The following is a 16,651-nucleotide window of genomic DNA, read 5'->3' as shown; positions in this document are numbered from 1 at the left end:
GGGATTGCGCATCGGAAGCCAATACTCGCGCATATCCGCTGGACACATATGGTGGATTAACCAAATAAACCATGTTCCTTTCAAATAAAGTCCACTATTTTCTGTGCACTGCTGTATTAATATTTACAGCAAACACACAAAAAGAGCTAAAATAGGAATCAGAGTGTTGACCTTACTTGTAAAGGCATTGTTCAGCAGGTGAATGTAGTCCCTGAGGGCCCTAAAGTAGGAGTATGGAGTTGCTATGGCCTGGTTATAATCAGAGATGACCTTACAGGAGCGATAAAGTCTGTGCTTCCTGCCCATGTGATTGGAGCCTGAGCTGAGGGGACTTTCCCCCTCCAAGCACACTCATGGCTTTCTAAGGTGGGGTTTCCTAAGCTGTGTGGCGGTAACAAACAGTGCAAGCATCATCACCTCACAATGTACAGTGCCTGCAAATAATGGGGCCATATAGTATGGTATCTGTAAGGCCCCAAGCTGCTTACACTTCAACTGTGCTCTTGGGAAATATAAACAGCACAATGTTAAACGGTCAGAAAGTCAGAAAAGAAATGGTCAAATTGCTTATATTAACTTTTATCACAACAGGATAGTCTGGGTAAACTGGGGACTCATGCTGCATGAATGGCAGGGTTTCAGAAGTAGGCATGATCAGCATGGGGTCAGGGGAAACTTGTAATTGTGTAGGCGGTTTGTGTGCCAATGGATCTAGTCCGACAGCTTGAACAAAACTGAACCGAGCCATTGGCTAAACTGGACCGGGTCTGACCAGAACAACTGGAGCTTGTTGCCACAGTGGGCTTGCTGAATCCTGACCCAGTTGAGACTGCGATGGCAGTTGGCTTGGCGCACTGGCCCCTGTCTGAATGTTCCTTCATCCACTGCTGCTGTTCAGTAACCGTAGCGTGGAGAGGGTGGGTTGGAGCCTGAGCTGGTATGGGGCGAAGCCTATTCAGGGGTAGCTAGAGTTCACGCCTTAGCATGAGCGAGGCTGAGGGAGAACCATGTGAATGGGGGGTGGGGGGGGTAGCCCTGTAGTGCAGAAGGGACTGCAACATGCGCCCTTGTGCCAGGTGGGGTCTAACACCATTCTTCAGAGAGTGATTCAGTATTTCCACACCACCGTTTGCAGCTGGGTGGTAAAGTGACATATGGACATGAAAGACCATCTGTAAGCCATTATCCGTCATGATCTTATCAGGAAATCCCCACCGAGCAAACAAAGAGTCCAGAATGTTAATTATGATTTGAGCCATGCCTGAGCACATTGGCACTGCTTCTGGTCATTTTGAATGAAGGCAAAAAGTCACCATGAGGAACTGCTGGTTGTGTAGCTTACCACAGATGTCCAATTGAAGATCCTCTAAGGGATGAGGCGACTTGTCGTACTCTGTCTCTTCTGGGTCCTGTGTCGTAAATGAGCCTTGGATCAAGTGTGATAGGAGGTTCACCACCACATTGTTGCTGCCTTGCATGAATTGAAAGTGGTATATATAGTGCTGCAGGCTGTCAGCCCAGAAAGCACAAGAGGCAAAAGTGATCTGTCTTTCCAAGCATCCCTGCACCTGGTATAGGGCGGTACCAGTGGCAGCGGATGAGGTGTCACATTAACAAGTGTGGAGCAGGTGGCACTGAAGTGGTCTAGGACTGGTGGTCGGGTGAGTTGGGTCTTCTAGAAGTGCACTGTATGCTGTTTCAGCAGCTTGCACAGGGGGGTTTTTGTGACTGAATATTGTGGCAGGAAATTAATGTAACAACCTGGGCAGGGGTGGTAGGCTCTGGGACCGAAATGTGGTGTAGAAACATGGAGATAACCACTGGAGCTGAACGTGGAACTCACTCCATTCATTTTCAAAGCCAACAACAACACAGTGTGCTAGCGCCCAAGCAAAATGACTAAGGTGTTTGTGAGCTGTGTCACACAATAGTTACTATATCAGAGATACAAGGTATTATGCAAGCCTATTTCTGCCACTTATAAAAGGCAATGCATAGTTCAGTTTTCTCATTATTATGATTTTCACTGTAATGAGAAACAAAATATTAGCTCCCTATTACATTAAAGAATGTTTTATCATTATGACATATCAATTCATGTCAAGATAATTGTGAGACACCAATCCTGAGACAGGATTTCATAATTAAGAAACATTAGATATTATTAATATGGAAATATCTATAAATGGATTAATATATGTGTATGTATAGTCTTGGAATTATGTTTGACCAAACTGATTTTCTAAATATAAACAAATTGGAAATTTGATGCCTGAAACATACTCAAAAAGCTAGGGACCAAGGCATCACTGCATTATTGTGTGTACACTTCGCCACGCTGCATTTTATTTGATCACGTTTATTAATCATTTGGGAATTGAGGATACAAATTGCTGAATAAATGCAAGAAGTATTTTTAGCTATTCTATTGCAGACACATCTGAACTGCAGGTAAGCCTGTTCAGCACATGCACTCTCTGTCTACGAATCCATTTTATTGGATTCTACTAGTGCAGAACGAGGCCTTGCATTGTCCTGCTGACTTGTCTTTGGCACAGAGAACTCTATGTCCATTTCTCCCAAAACACCATAAGGAGGACAGCACCAATTTCCATTGTCTTTTGGATCATCTGAGGCGAGCTCAGGCTTAGAGAATTAGTTGCGTGTTTCTGCATCAATTGTTGTATGCATGTATTGCATTTCTTTTTCATGCAGTGGTAGACAGTATTCAGTGAAAAAAAATTACTCCTGGGCACATGCAGGGATGTTTCATAAATAGATTTCACTCTCATTTTGGTGCTGTAGCTCTTTTTTTTTTTTTTTTTTTAAACAGATAATACTACTGAATTGGGTGGCACGGTGGCGCAGGTAGTGTCGCAGTCACACAGCTCCAGGACCTGGAGGTTGTGGGTTCGATTCCCGCTCCGGGTGACTGTCTGTGAGGAGTTGGTGTGTTCTCCCCGTGTCCGCGTGGGTTTCCTCCGGGTGCTCCGGTTTCCTCCCACAGTCTAAAAACACACGTTGCAGGTGGATTGGCGACTCGAAAGTGTCCGTAGGTGTGAATGTGTGTGTGTCTGTGTTGCCCTGTGAAGGACTGGCGTCCCCTCCAGGGTGTATTCCCGCCTTGCCCCCGATGATTCCAGGTAGGCTCTGGACCCCCCGCGACCCTAAATTGGATAAGCGGTTACAGATAATGGATGGATGGATGGACTACTGAATTGGTCACTGGAAATCTGATTTATTTTTCGTCTATAAAATCTTGGCATATTTCAACCAAAATACAGCACAATGCCACTGAGTAAGTATTTTCCTGTAAATCAGAAGTGCTGAGACACTTGGTGCTGTCTGAGCACTTTGATTTACATTTTGACTTCAGGCCAAAAAAGCTGTATATTCAACCTCCCCGCCTCAGGTCAACACAGAAAAACAGACATGACCGTTAATCAGAAGCAATGACCCAAACGGAAATAAAGTCCAAACTCATTTAAGCTGCCTTAACAGAGGGAAAGTTCAACAACAGGTTGCTGCCGTTCAACATAGCTGTGCTACAATAACGCCCTCATCTGTTCAAAGTGTCACAATACAGCACTGAACATTTTCAACTGTACTAATACCACAGCATTAAAGAAGAACTGCACAGGCATTTCAAATTTTCTGCATAAGTAGTTAAGATTTGGTTGGTCTGTTTGGATATTAAATGTTTCAGTCTCTGTCACTCTAAATGTATTGAGTGGAACTATTGATAACTGTAAGTAAGAAGCTGCTGGAAATATGTTACAAATATATATATATATATATATATATAAATATAATCTACATACAAATTATTCCTAAAACGTATATTCAGTCTCCATTAACAACAGAGAGAAACGTGATGTATATGAAATATTCGTAACCGTAATATCTGTAACCGCTTATCCAGTTCAGGTTTGCGGTGGCTCCTTAATCTACCTGAAGGGGGCACCAGTCCTTCACAGAGGGACACAAACACACCTGTGGACACTTTTGAGTAGCCCTACCAACTTGTGTTTTTGGACAATGGGAGGGAACCCACGCGGACACGGGGAGAACACATCAGTCTCCTCACAGGCAGTTAGATGGTTTAAAAAGATAAAAAATAAATGAAGCACAATTTAAAGTGGACAGAAATACAGATAAGGCTTCAGTCTTCCTGTTTGCCGCCACCTCTGGCGTACTGTAGGCATCCATTTGCACTTTATCTTGCTGCATTCCACCACTTTGTATGGCTCTGTTCGTTGCATAGGCATCTCTCCGACCTCATGGAAATGATATAAAGGATCTTCTGCCCTAAAATCAGGACCAGACGAGGTTTGGCTAAACACAATGCATCGGCTGCATTCGTCTGCATATAGTTTGCTGAAATTCCTTATTTTCTCATTAGTTCCACTCCGATCTTCTAAAGGGGGAAACACTGAACGTAAGTAACATCTGCCTTAAGAAAAAAAAAAAAAAAAACAGGTGACAGGTGATTTTGACTATGATTGTGATAGTTAAGCTTTTGATTTTAAAAAGTTTGGAAGCTTGAAATATATAAAACCACAGGGCAGTGCTGTGCCAAACTCTTTCTGAAAGAATAAATAAAGTTATGAAATTTCAATTGCTGAAGAGGTTGACAAGACTGTTTCGTTGCTACATTACTGAAACTATATCATTTATTTCCATGAACTGGCTGAATGAACTGAGTAAAGGGTACATTTTACTAAAACCTTACCAGCGTTAACATACTCTTTTAATTTGGAAATTAATTTTCCGTGATGGGCCTTAACCCTTTTAATAATACTCTGCTTTATAATTATTAGAGTAAAAACAGAAAGTTGCGTTTACTTTTTAATGAAAAACGGAGGGCAGACTCGTTAACTTGTATTATAATGTTCACCAAGAAAACCGTGACGGTTACAAGAGATGGTGCCTGTGGAACTACATTTCCCACAATCCTGCGCACCACAACAGACGAGGGCTACCCAAAGGCTGTGGATTCCACTGAGGGATCCAGAGATACAGAGAGAAAAACACGGGCGTGTTTCCCCTGTAACACATAAATGGAGGTACGACCATAGGCGGTAGACAAACGAGAGTTTTTTGTTTTTTTAAAGATGGTGAAGGACCAAGAAGTGGAGCGCATCGCAAAGAAGCTGGACAAAATGGTGCAGAAGAAAAACACGGTAAGTGAAGGCGGACCAGCATCAGAGAGCAGGTAGATATATGAGCGTCTAAAGTCAGATAGACTTTGAGTTCGGGGAGAAAATTCTGGAAGCTCTTCGATTCGACACGCAAAAGGTCCCTCGTTAACACCGCGACTAACCTCAGTCATTTCTAACGCTTTCGTTTTCCGTTTCGAAATGTATGTTTCCGAGAGCTTGTGTGTTTTTGAGGGCGAACTCCTTAGTTTATGCTAGAAGCAACAAACAACGTTACAACATGTTATTCGTTATTCGGTATGTTGTACTAACGTGTATATTCGGTAGCGAAGAGGAGTGTGTGCAGCTAACGTTTCCATAGCCGTTGGTAATGTTTAACTGTGTGCCCTAGACGCTGGAGTTGAACTGAGGGCGGAGAATGTGTTAACCGTCCATTTTTTTTTTCCTGATGTGGTAAAAGCACAGCGCTGTAGTTCACTTATCATCAAATCGTTCAGTACACTAAGCTGGCCTTCAAAACAAAACCCAGCTCTCGGAAACTGCACAGACTCAACAGACGCGTCTCATTTCGTTTGTGTGGAGTTTGTTTTGAAGCTGGAGCTGATGAGCTGGCAAACTGGTCTTTCTCCAAATTTCTCCCGCCGCCCGCTTGTGGACAAACACAAAAACTTCATTTATACAGTGCTTTAACCAAAGCCAGGCCTAATTTCTCCTCGAGATGCACGATATATCAAATGTGTATTACAATCCTTAATTAAACGATACGTATCACAAAATTTTGTAAAACATTTTAGCTTAAAACATGCCTTTAAACTTGCCTCCAATTTCTTTTTAAAATCAAAACCGTTTTTAAAAGACAGTCTCAAACATGTATGTCCATTTTAGGCATCAAGTTCAGAAGACATACATTGTGACAGTTTCCTATATCATTCTTCCTCTTTTTCTTGCTCTTTCAACTGTAGGATGGTGCCATAGATTTACTAAGGGAACTGAAGAACATCAAAATGTCGCTGGAGACACTACAGGTAGATTTCTTATCTTCAGGAGACACGCCTAAAGTGGTGTTTTTTTTTACCCTATAAATACACTTGCACTCCTTTCATGCATTTTTTTGTTTGTTTTTTTAAATAAACATTAAATGGTAGTTGAATTAGAGCTACAACTGGTGACATTAGCAATTAAAAATCTTCCAATTATTTTGTATATTTTGGTGATTATTCTAGAAACTTCTGTGTTTGTGTTATTTTTACATGACACCCATCCAGAGTGTGTTTCTGCTTTCCCCCCAATGATTCCATGTATGCACCAAGCCACATCGATCCTGAACAGGATTCATTCATTTATCTATCCATCCATCCATCCATTCATTCAGTCATTCATTGTGTCTAACAGTTTATCCAGTTTTTTTTATCCGGTTTAACTGGAGTCACTGGGTGAAACACACCCTGAAGGGGGCTCAACAGGATACAGTGGTTTCAAAATATGATTTATTTTCTTCATTCATTCATTATCCGTAACCACTTATCCAGTTCAGGGGGTCAGGAGCCTACCCGGAATCATTGGGTGCAAGGTGGGAACACACCCAGCATTTTTTAAATTTTTTTATCTTAACTTAATTTGTTGTTAAGAAAGTTTTATGTAATTTTTCTTTGCATTGTGGAGTTTAGATTACTGATCTCACCAAGATTGCACATGTGCAACGTGTGCAGGAGATATAGCAAGATACACACAGAGACATTACATGGTCTTTATAACTAACCTTTAGGTCTATAGATGTTTATTTCAGTCTATATACAAAGCCATACTCAGTAGATTAACCTAAGGAAGCAGGTTCTGTAATATTTTTCATATCTGAGACTTTGTAGAATGCAACTGGTTTGACATCAGAGTTGTCTGTCACCCATAATCCATCCCATGCAGCACAAAATAACTCAATAATGGCAAGAACCAAGATGCTGCTGAGTATGTAATGCAAATATATGATACTTTGCAGAGAAATGGGTGTGCTTTGGTGTGAAATGTGCAATACTAGAGAAGCTGGGAGCCACAACTATTTAGATTATTGGTGATAGGAGCTTGACCTATGAATGGTTATAATTGAACTCACAGAATATATGAATCTTCCATGTCCAATGAATGCTTCTCCAGTTTTCCATTGTTAATAATACATGCAAAATTGCATAAGACATCTTGGAGAGGTAATACCATGTTTTTGCATGGTTCCGTTCACCTACAACGTAAAGACACAATGTGAAATTAAGTTTTTCTGAAAGGCACAATTTTATATCAGAACAGTCAGTGACTTCATTGGTGGAATTCCCCTTTTAAAACTTATATAATAATAAAATAAAGTTTTGTTTTTTTGAGGAATTCAGTAACTAAAATGCACATTGGTTAAAGGTTGTATCATCCTTCAACAGATTACACACACTGAGATGCATGTAGTGCATCACATTGTTTGGAGTTCAGTACATTGTTCAAAATCCACGCTTTCACTAGGACCACAATGACCCCTTTGTTGTATTCAGGCCAACTCTGAAGCTACATTTGAGTTTTGGAAAATGAAAACAGGTTGTTGCAATATTTTATTTAGATGCAGTTTTACAACTTAGGAATTTTTAATATGAAGACCTATTTATCAGTTTTAGGATTTACTCTAATTTAACAAGAACCTGGTTAATCAGATCTAAAAGCCAAAAACCTCATTTGTTTTGTTTATAGTTGGTGGTGCTCAAACTTCTGATTATAATAGGTTTAGCAGCGTGGTAATTTACTATTTCTTTTTTTAATCTGAGCTTTAGGAATGTAAGTATGAGGCTTTTGAAATTGTTGACTTTAGATTCCATTAAGTACTTAGTATTTAATATACTCCGATGTGTGAAAACAGAAGGATACTATTGTAATAATGGTGTGAGGAGCAATGAGGGGTTTTACACCACCAAATCTTTGATTTTCATAAAGTCATTAGCATATTTTACAATGGAGTGAAGAAGAATATCATAAAGTGTCAGATTCTTGTAGATTTGATCATGTTTAATTATTATAATTTTTTATGTTCTTTCTTATTTATTTATTTGTTTGTATGTCTTATTCAATGTGTTTCAGTCTACGCGGATTGGCATGTCCGTGAATGCTGTGAGGAAGCAGAGCTCTGATGAAGAAGTACAGTCTCTAGCCAAGACCCTCATCAAGGCCTGGAAGAAACTGCTTGGTACCATTTCATGTTACTAACTGCCAGTTGGGTTTAAACATTAATTCATGTTGCATTGAAATTACAACGTAAAAGAGTGTAGTTTTCAAATCCCAGAAGCCCCTAGTTTATTTACAACCTGCAAGTTTTAAGTGATGAAATTTAACACAACACAGAGCTTATAACCTGACTAGAGTTGGACTACTAATCCAAATCAGCCAAACACCCAGTTGTGTCGTCATCACAACTATGACTAACTGACAACACATTCAAATCTCTAGCCTCTTATTGGCCAATCAGATAGAAACACTTTAATATATGAAAACTAACCACTATTTAAATAATCAGTCAACTATTACTCCATTAAAATCACAATAGGGCATTTCTGCCAATTTCTTTAGCCCTAACTCTCCACGATGTATTTTAAGCAAAAATCTCAGGATTTATACTTGTATTATTTTTTTTCTCCTAAATCAACAATTCAAAACATAACAATTCATTCATGTCTATTCAATATAACATGCCTGTGCTTATATAAGTGTATTGTTCAGCCTAAACGGACAATCTTAAGGAAGAGTTAAGTACGTTGGTAGTAGGAAAAAAAATCATGTAAAATTGTAGATATGTAAAGCAATGCTGTCACCACTGTCATCGTCCTAGTGCCTAATATTCTACACTGAATAAGTGGTAACATTAAAATCCCCTGGCTAACATTGTGTAGGTTTCCCTTGTGCTGCCAAAACAGCTCTGACGGGCCTGTGTTATTTGGCAAAGAATTTGGAGACCAGGTCAGCTCCTTAGACTATTCATGTTCTGCATTTTTGCAGTGTGTTCATGTATTGCAGTGCATCCTGGGGTCATTCCTTCCCCCAGGAGTTCACTCACACCACCTTTTTTTAAATATATATTCTTTGCTCCAGTTCTGATGCTTGTGCACCCAGTGTAGGAGCTTTTCGTGTCAGGATGTGTTCTCTGGTCTGTGGCTGCATGGCCCCATACACAGCAAGCTGCAATGCACTATATATTCTGACACATTTCAGTCATGGCCACGTTTAACCTTTTTAGCAGTTGGTGCTAGAGTAGCTTCTCTGTGACATCTGACCATACAGGCCAGCTGCGCGGTGTTTGATGCCCAGTTGTCATTCCTTGGACCGCTGCATACTGGGAACACCCAAGAAGACCATACCTTCTAGAGGTTCTCTGACCCAGTTATGTAGCCCTCAAAATTTGATTATTTTCAGGGTATCTCCTATCCTCACGCGCGCACATTTTTCTACTTCCAATGTTTTCACTTTCATTCTAATATATCACATCCCTTCACAGGTTCCACTGTGATATGATAATCAAAGTTATACTCTTGAATACGCTGTGATTTTTAATGTTGTGGCTTATCAGTGCTGTTGAAAATGAATAATTAATAGGCCGTACATGTTCTGGACGGTTGGAAAGTTGGTATAATTGTAACTTTAACAAAAGCAGTGGAGGGTCTTTCGTAACTTTCATTCCTTCGTCTTTCCAAGATGGCTCCGAGAGCAAGTCGGAGGAAAAGAAAAAGGGTGGACTCTCACTTCAGTCATCGTCGTCTAAAGACAGTCCTGGATCCAGTGACTCCAGGTGTGGAAATGTGTCGGTGCACGTTTTAAAGAATGGAATATAAACCTTTGTGTCACTCTGTTTAAAAGTCTTTTCTACCTTTCATTCAGGTCCATTTTTTTAAAATAACAATATGTATATATTATTCTAATTAATTCATGATCACATCTGGTGCTGCTCTTTGATAAATGTAATGATTATCTGCTGGTATGATGCCTGTATTATACTGGTCAGTTTCACTTTCAAGCCAATCAGATTTTTCCTTAAAACAATAGAATAAGATCTTACCTGAATATCACAGCAAACTATATATAAACTGGATTTGAGCTGAGATTATGAATCTTTAGCACCACCCATCATCATTAGCCATCCTAATGAGCATATGTAGGAATACATTTTATTTATTTATTTTTGTTTGTTTGTTTTTACCTCTAATTCTAGTAAGAAACCAGAAACACCAAAGACTCCCACCACTCCTACAACCCCCAAGTTCACCTCCTTCCCCCCTGTTCCAGTCACCACTGACAGCGTACGTACCAAATGCCGAGAGCTGCTGGTGTCGGCCTTACAGACAGACGGTACGTACTGAGCGGTCAAACCTGCTGCAGTTATGTATATTTCGTGTGGCCCACTGATCATGTCTTAAATTTCAATAAGCTTTCCCTTTAAGCATCATCATCTTCACTTTTACACTTCATTTGTACACTTCTTTTAAGTGGTAGCTTTTTTTTAATGTTTTATTTTCCAGATGATCACAAAACAATTGGAGCAGATTGTGAGACCTTGGCAGCACAGATAGAAGAATATATCCTTTTCTCTCACACACACACACACACACCGTCCTCTCTCTTTCATTTTATTATTTGACTTCTGTTAGTACTGAGTCATCTTTTGGCACTATTGAAATCACAATTCAGGGATGACCTTAATAACAAGAAACATGAGGATCATTCACACACTTTTTAAGAATGAATGTATAGGTTTCTGCTCTGAATCCATTTTCTCTATGAAGTTGTTTTGTTTGTTTTTATATTATTATTATTGTTTGCTGAAATATATATTTTAAGATTTTGTCTAATTTATTCCCTAATCCTTAGTCCTTACCAGTTCCACCTGCCAGCTATTCCTGCCCAATTTCAGTGCCATCGTCCTTGGAAGGGTGAGAGCTAACACAGGCTTCTTCAGAGAAAAGTAGTTTGTTTGTTGTGGATACTTTTTCCACAGATGCGTTTTTCAAGACACGACTGAGAAGGCGGTGATGGCTCTGGCACATGTTTAGCGCTCACATAAGTTATTTTGTGATGTTAACTAGGTAACATGTTGCCACATTGTCCTCTTAAGAGTAAAGCGCACGAGTCTTGCGTGTTGCTGTGTTGGTTAGTGTGAGCTGCTTGCTCATCTGAGGACATGTCCATTATTCATCCACCATGAATCCATGTGCTTGTTTGTGTCATAATTATTACGTAAAACCAGTGCTGTCACATAAAAAGCTATGCCTGAAGCCCTGTATTATTTGTTTTTTTTTTGTTTAGTGATTAACTGTTTAACCCTCATAGATATTCCAATATCCCAATTAGTTGAAAGGCACACACTTAATAGCAACCTTAACTGGCATCTTACGTATCTACAAGGAGTTTCAGTCCACTGACATGAAATACAAGGCGAGGCTGAGGAGCCGCATCTCCAACCTTAAAGATCAGAAGAACCCTGACCTGCGCCGCAGCGTGCTGTGTGGCAACATCTCCCCTGAGCGCATAGCTACCATGACAGCAGAGGTGTGTGTTAAATCTTCACTGTAGTCATGACTACAAAGCATATTGTTCTTTTTCCAGTGATCAGCATTAGTCATTCAGACTTGTATATACAGCTGTACTCACTTTGATAGTAATTGGGGATTGTGGAATTACTACTTCAGAAATTGATGTGTAATTTGGGATTGATTTGTTGCAGGAGATGGCAAGCGCAGAGCTTAAAGAGATGAGAAAGGCTCTGACTAAAGAATCTATCCGGGAACACCAGCTCTCTAAAGTAGGCGGCACTGAGACCGACATGTTTATTTGCGGGAAGTGTAAGGGCAAGAGCTGCACTTACACCCAGGTATGTCCACTCTGCTTCAACATCGGTCACATTTACTGAATTTACCACTTACCAGCATATTTTGACTTTTCCATTTTATCATCCCCAAAACGCTTTAGTCTCAAACTCCATCTAGTTGTTCATCTCTTCATCTCAAATGGACTTGTAGTTTCGGACAAATATAAAACACAAAACTCTGACTGGCATTTTTATTTATTTCCAGTCAAACGTTTTTGGGAAAAAGAAAAAAACGTCGTGGGGAAAAGACAAGATAATTACACAAAAGCCTCCAATATTCAGTTTCCTTTGTGTAAGCAAATCCCGCTTTAACATTTCTGTCCTTTTTAAAGCTGACGTATTACAGTTGTTTACTCCCAACAAACACTGCTGCTGAAGGCATCACTCACATTACAGAAGTGTCTCAAAGTCAAGGATGCAGCAGAGAAAGATTGTATTTCTATGTTGGTACATGACAGAAGGCTATCCTGCTTTGTAGGCTCCTTACAGTGCAACAGAGAAATGCATCCTTTGCTTGTTACAAATTAACTGGTGATTTGCACTCTCTCTCACAAACGGAAACTTTCACAGCAGGCGAGATGCAGTGGTAATGAGAAATGAAGTCTATTGAAAGTTGGATTTAATATTAATCCGTCAGTAAGCCTTAATGTTGCTGTACAAATCAAAGCAAAATATATTTCTTAAAATGGACTTAAGAAAAGATTAACATTTTATGGATAATAATCAAGGTCCATTCTTGCAACAGGTCTGACATAAACACACACACACACACACCATGCTGTCCTGCCATTGTTCATCTATGACGCTGCAGCAGTTCTCAGCACATTTATTTATTAGTCAAAGGCCAAAAATTAAACCAGTGGCGAAGTTTTTTTCTTTCCCCAAAATAGAGCGCTGTTAAAACCATAATTAGTTTGAAACACGCTGCTCTCCCTCAGCCGGAGGAAAGGGCAGATACTCCACGCCTCCTAAACAGAGAATGCACCAATCAGAAGCCAGACTTGGCTGTCCATTATTTTGTGCTGTAGCCAGTGGAGTCACAGTCCCACCTACAGGGGTTTGTTGGTTTTGTGGTGGCGCTGAGAAACAGGTTAGTGCTTAAAAATAAATAAGTACAGTGGAACCTCTACCTACAAACTTGATCCGTTCCGTGACCCAGTTCATAAGTGGAAAAGTTTGTTTCTCGAGTCAGTTTTCCCCATTTAAAATAATGGAAAAGCAATTAATGCGTTCCAGCCCCCACCCCGAAAAATCACCCGTTTTGCACTGATATATGTTTACAACACTATCAAATTAGTAAAAAAAAATACATGTAGCGTTACTAAAAATAAAAGAGAAATACAGTGGAAACAGTAATAAAAAAGAAATAATAAAGTTGTAAGTGGTTACACATCGCTACCTTGAAGACGTGACGACTGGCTGGAGGAGTAACACAGGCACTGGCTGTATGACGGGAGGTGGGGGGTGGGTGGAATAACGGAGAGTAGGCGGTGAATGTGGGGAGACGAAGCGTAGATACGGATTAACTTAGCACGAATCTCGATGTCTGCTATTTACACTAATGCTAAATTGCTAAAACTACAATTTGCTAATCTTAAAAGCTCACTCATTGGGGTCAGTGGCCATTTCCAGCCGCCGGCTCAACAGAGGCTCGGGTTCGTTTCTAGAGTCATGGTTCCTTGGTGGAGGCAAAAAATATTCAAATGCCTGGTTCGTATCTTGGAAAGTTCGTTAGTAGATGCGTTCGTTAGTAGAGGTTCCACTGTAAATGATTTTTGAAACTACATATTTTTACCTCAACACAACTGTGACGACAAAAACGGACTGACTTTTAGAATCAAAGTAATTCTTTATAAATAAATCATTTTATATTATTTTTAATCTTATTTTCTAAAATGATTTTAATGAACGGTGTGTGAAGACACCGTTTGTTTACTTTGTTATTAAAAAAAAAATAAACAGCAGCTTGGATGCACTCAGTTGGTTTCTTAATGTGAGATATTCAGTGTCAAGCGGATACACGACACTGAGTGTGCACTGAGGAACAGTACTCTCTAGGACAGTCTAAGTACTCAGGATTAAAAGACTTGAATCAGGACATCGCTATTTCTTAGACATACAGATGATAATTAGTTAGATAATGCAGCTTATGCTTTTTGGTAAAAAAAAAACAAAACATTAATACTTTGACAATATATTTTGTTATTTTTATAATATCGTATATCGCCAGTTCTTTTAGGCACATCGAGATATGAGGGTTTTTGTGTGTCATATCGCCCAACACTAAGGGGGTGTTTTATTATTATTATTATTATTTTTAAAATGTGTCCAATTATTCCACTTCCCCTGAAACGAGAGCATGAACACATCTATGGTTCATCAAGCATAATATCGATTTCTAATCACATGTGCGGTTTTAAAAACAAAACAATCCTGTATGTACTCCGTTTACCCAACTCTGTTTACCTAAAAAGTGTAATCTAAATGCAGTTTCACAGAGACGCCTCGGCCTCTCTTGGACTCCTGCCCATGAAAGCATAATTGGTTTCGATCTCTCCAGGTGGATAGGAATAACCCTCCCTGTCTCCCATCACTCACTCTGATGCTAGTCGGTGTGGGTATTTGGTGGCATAACCGAACTGGGCAGTTGGCGTCCTCCTTGTATTTTGAGCAATTTGATTACATTGTGTTGGCCTTTGTTTGAAAACGTGAGATCGCTGGCTTCATGTCTCTCAGGAAACACGTCCTAGCCTTCACTCTCCCAGACATGGAGACGTGGTCAGGTTAAAAGCTTTATTACTCCATTCTGCTTTTTCTTTTTTTTCTTTTCCACATTGTGTCCGTGCCTGTCCTGATTGTTCACATGTGTGTAGTCTCAATCTTTCTTGTGCAGACCTGTTTCCTGATACCTCCTACAAACACACAGGAAAGTTGTGCAGATCTGTTCTGTAAAGACTGTATTTGAGTGTACACACGTCTCTGAAAAAAACATGTGAAAAATCATGTGTCACAGCAGAGTAGAATACGGAAGAACAAATAAATTGACTACGGTGCTTTTCCTAAAACCATCCTTTAGTAAACACAAGTGAAAGAGAATAAACATGGCAACAAATAATAACACATTCACACACTGCTCTGAGCAGGTCAGCACAGGCAGAGTTTGGCAGCGCAGTAATTGCAGCAGATTCTCTGATGCTAATGGAGGAGTGTGTCCCAGCACGTATATCTCAGTATGTTAGTTTCACAGGCCTGTTTAGCTGGAACGGTGTGTGTTAACATGTTTTCCCACTGCTCGCAGGTTCAGACGCGCAGTGCTGATGAACCCATGACCACCTTTGTGCTGTGTAACGACTGTGGGAACCGGTGGAAGGTAAGACAACTCCCTAAAACTGACCCTTTCTGCTTAACACAACATGCAAAATGAAACTGCCCTGCAGCCTTACTGTGTTTCCTAATAAACAGTAAAACTGAGTAATAAACAGTGATATTGATAGTCTGATGATACGAGGTAGAGTTTAAGCTGTTATGCTATGGTCTGGCCACAAGGTGACACCAGTGTGCTTTTGATTAAGTTAATGAGTGCGACAGTGGAGTTGTATAGATTTTATAAAATTAATATAGAAAAAAAGGTTATGTCTGAATAGTATCACTCTAACTTCTCCCCCTCCTTTCTTGTTTATTTAGTTTTGTTAAGAAGCAGCTGGATTATTTGTGTGTAAAGAGGCAACAAATGAAGTGAGAAGATTTTTTTTTTTTTTTTTTTTTTTTTTTTTTTTTTCTTTTTCCTCCCCCTCAAAAGAAAATGGTTATTATTATTTTTTTTTTTTCTCTTTTACTCATGTCATGGCTTTGTAATATATTGGGTGTGCATATTGCTATTTATGCAACAAAAGGAACTGATGTATATATTTTTATTTTATATATTTTCTTTATTTTTTTTTTTCTTTTTTGTACTGAGATTGTATCCACTGCCTTTAAGCTTTCTTCACTGACTTCTCAAGTCAGCACTAGCTCATTTGAAACTGCTTTTTTGCCTCTGATGAAGCACTTTGTGCCTTCTTTTTTTTTTCTTTTGCACTTTTGGTGCCAGATTTGTCTTGTGTAAAGATCTGTACACATCTCTGCTCAGTTTTGCACAGTTCGATGTGACTGTGCGTGCTGTAGAAATGCATAAGCAGATTATGCAGTAGTTCTGATTTGTGCTGACACTTTATTTGGGTGGTTCTTAGAAGATTTCTAGAGGTCTAATGAATTGCCAATTCCTAATCATTAAGTTTAATGCTGTACTAGTAGCTAACGTTGGCTGTTACCATAACCCCAAATTAGTTAAAAACAAGAGGTTAGAATTTGAAAGTGTGGAGATCATGTGTAGACGACTTTCCAGACAATGTGGGGCTGTTTGTTTGTTTTTTTCTATTTACTGTGAGTGAAGCATGTGTGGACATTTTTTTTCAGAAGGGGAAGAGTCTTGGAGAGCTTTAGCACTTAAATTGTTGGGCATTTTGTTACCCATCAGGGAGGGTCTACATTTAGCAGATAATCTGAATAGAGGGTTTGATTGAAAACGTGTATCATTGTGGACAAGCCAGTCTCATTAAAATACGAGAAAGATACT

The 16,651-nt window shown here is 39.6% G+C and overlaps 1 protein-coding gene across 2 annotated transcripts; it reads left to right on the top strand.

Annotated features, from left to right (window-relative positions):
- Positions 1–4,073: 4,073 nt before the first annotated feature.
- tcea2 (transcription elongation factor A (SII), 2) lies at positions 4,074–16,645 on the top strand. 2 transcript variants are annotated; one of them, XM_066671390.1, is made up of 11 exons: positions 4,074–4,438; positions 5,115–5,183; positions 6,122–6,184; positions 8,265–8,370; positions 9,870–9,963; positions 10,384–10,520; positions 10,691–10,747; positions 11,563–11,717; positions 11,893–12,039; positions 15,335–15,406; positions 15,721–16,645. In XM_066671390.1, exons 2-11 carry the CDS (start codon positions 5,115–5,117, stop codon positions 15,727–15,729), a joined length of 909 nt encoding a protein of 302 aa, XP_066527487.1. In that variant the 5' UTR covers positions 4,074–4,438; the 3' UTR covers positions 15,730–16,645. The 2 variants fall into 2 exon arrangements, with proteins under 2 accessions (XP_066527487.1, XP_066527488.1); XM_066671391.1 differs by lacking the exons at positions 4,074–4,438; positions 5,115–5,183 and adding an exon at positions 5,199–5,215.
- Positions 16,646–16,651: the final 6 nt, after the last annotated feature.

Source organism: Hoplias malabaricus, chromosome 5 (assembly GCF_029633855.1).
Source record: "Hoplias malabaricus isolate fHopMal1 chromosome 5, fHopMal1.hap1, whole genome shotgun sequence".
Taxonomy (NCBI): Eukaryota; Metazoa; Chordata; class Actinopteri; order Characiformes; family Erythrinidae; genus Hoplias; species Hoplias malabaricus.
This window is presented reverse-complemented; position numbering and strand designations above follow the sequence as displayed.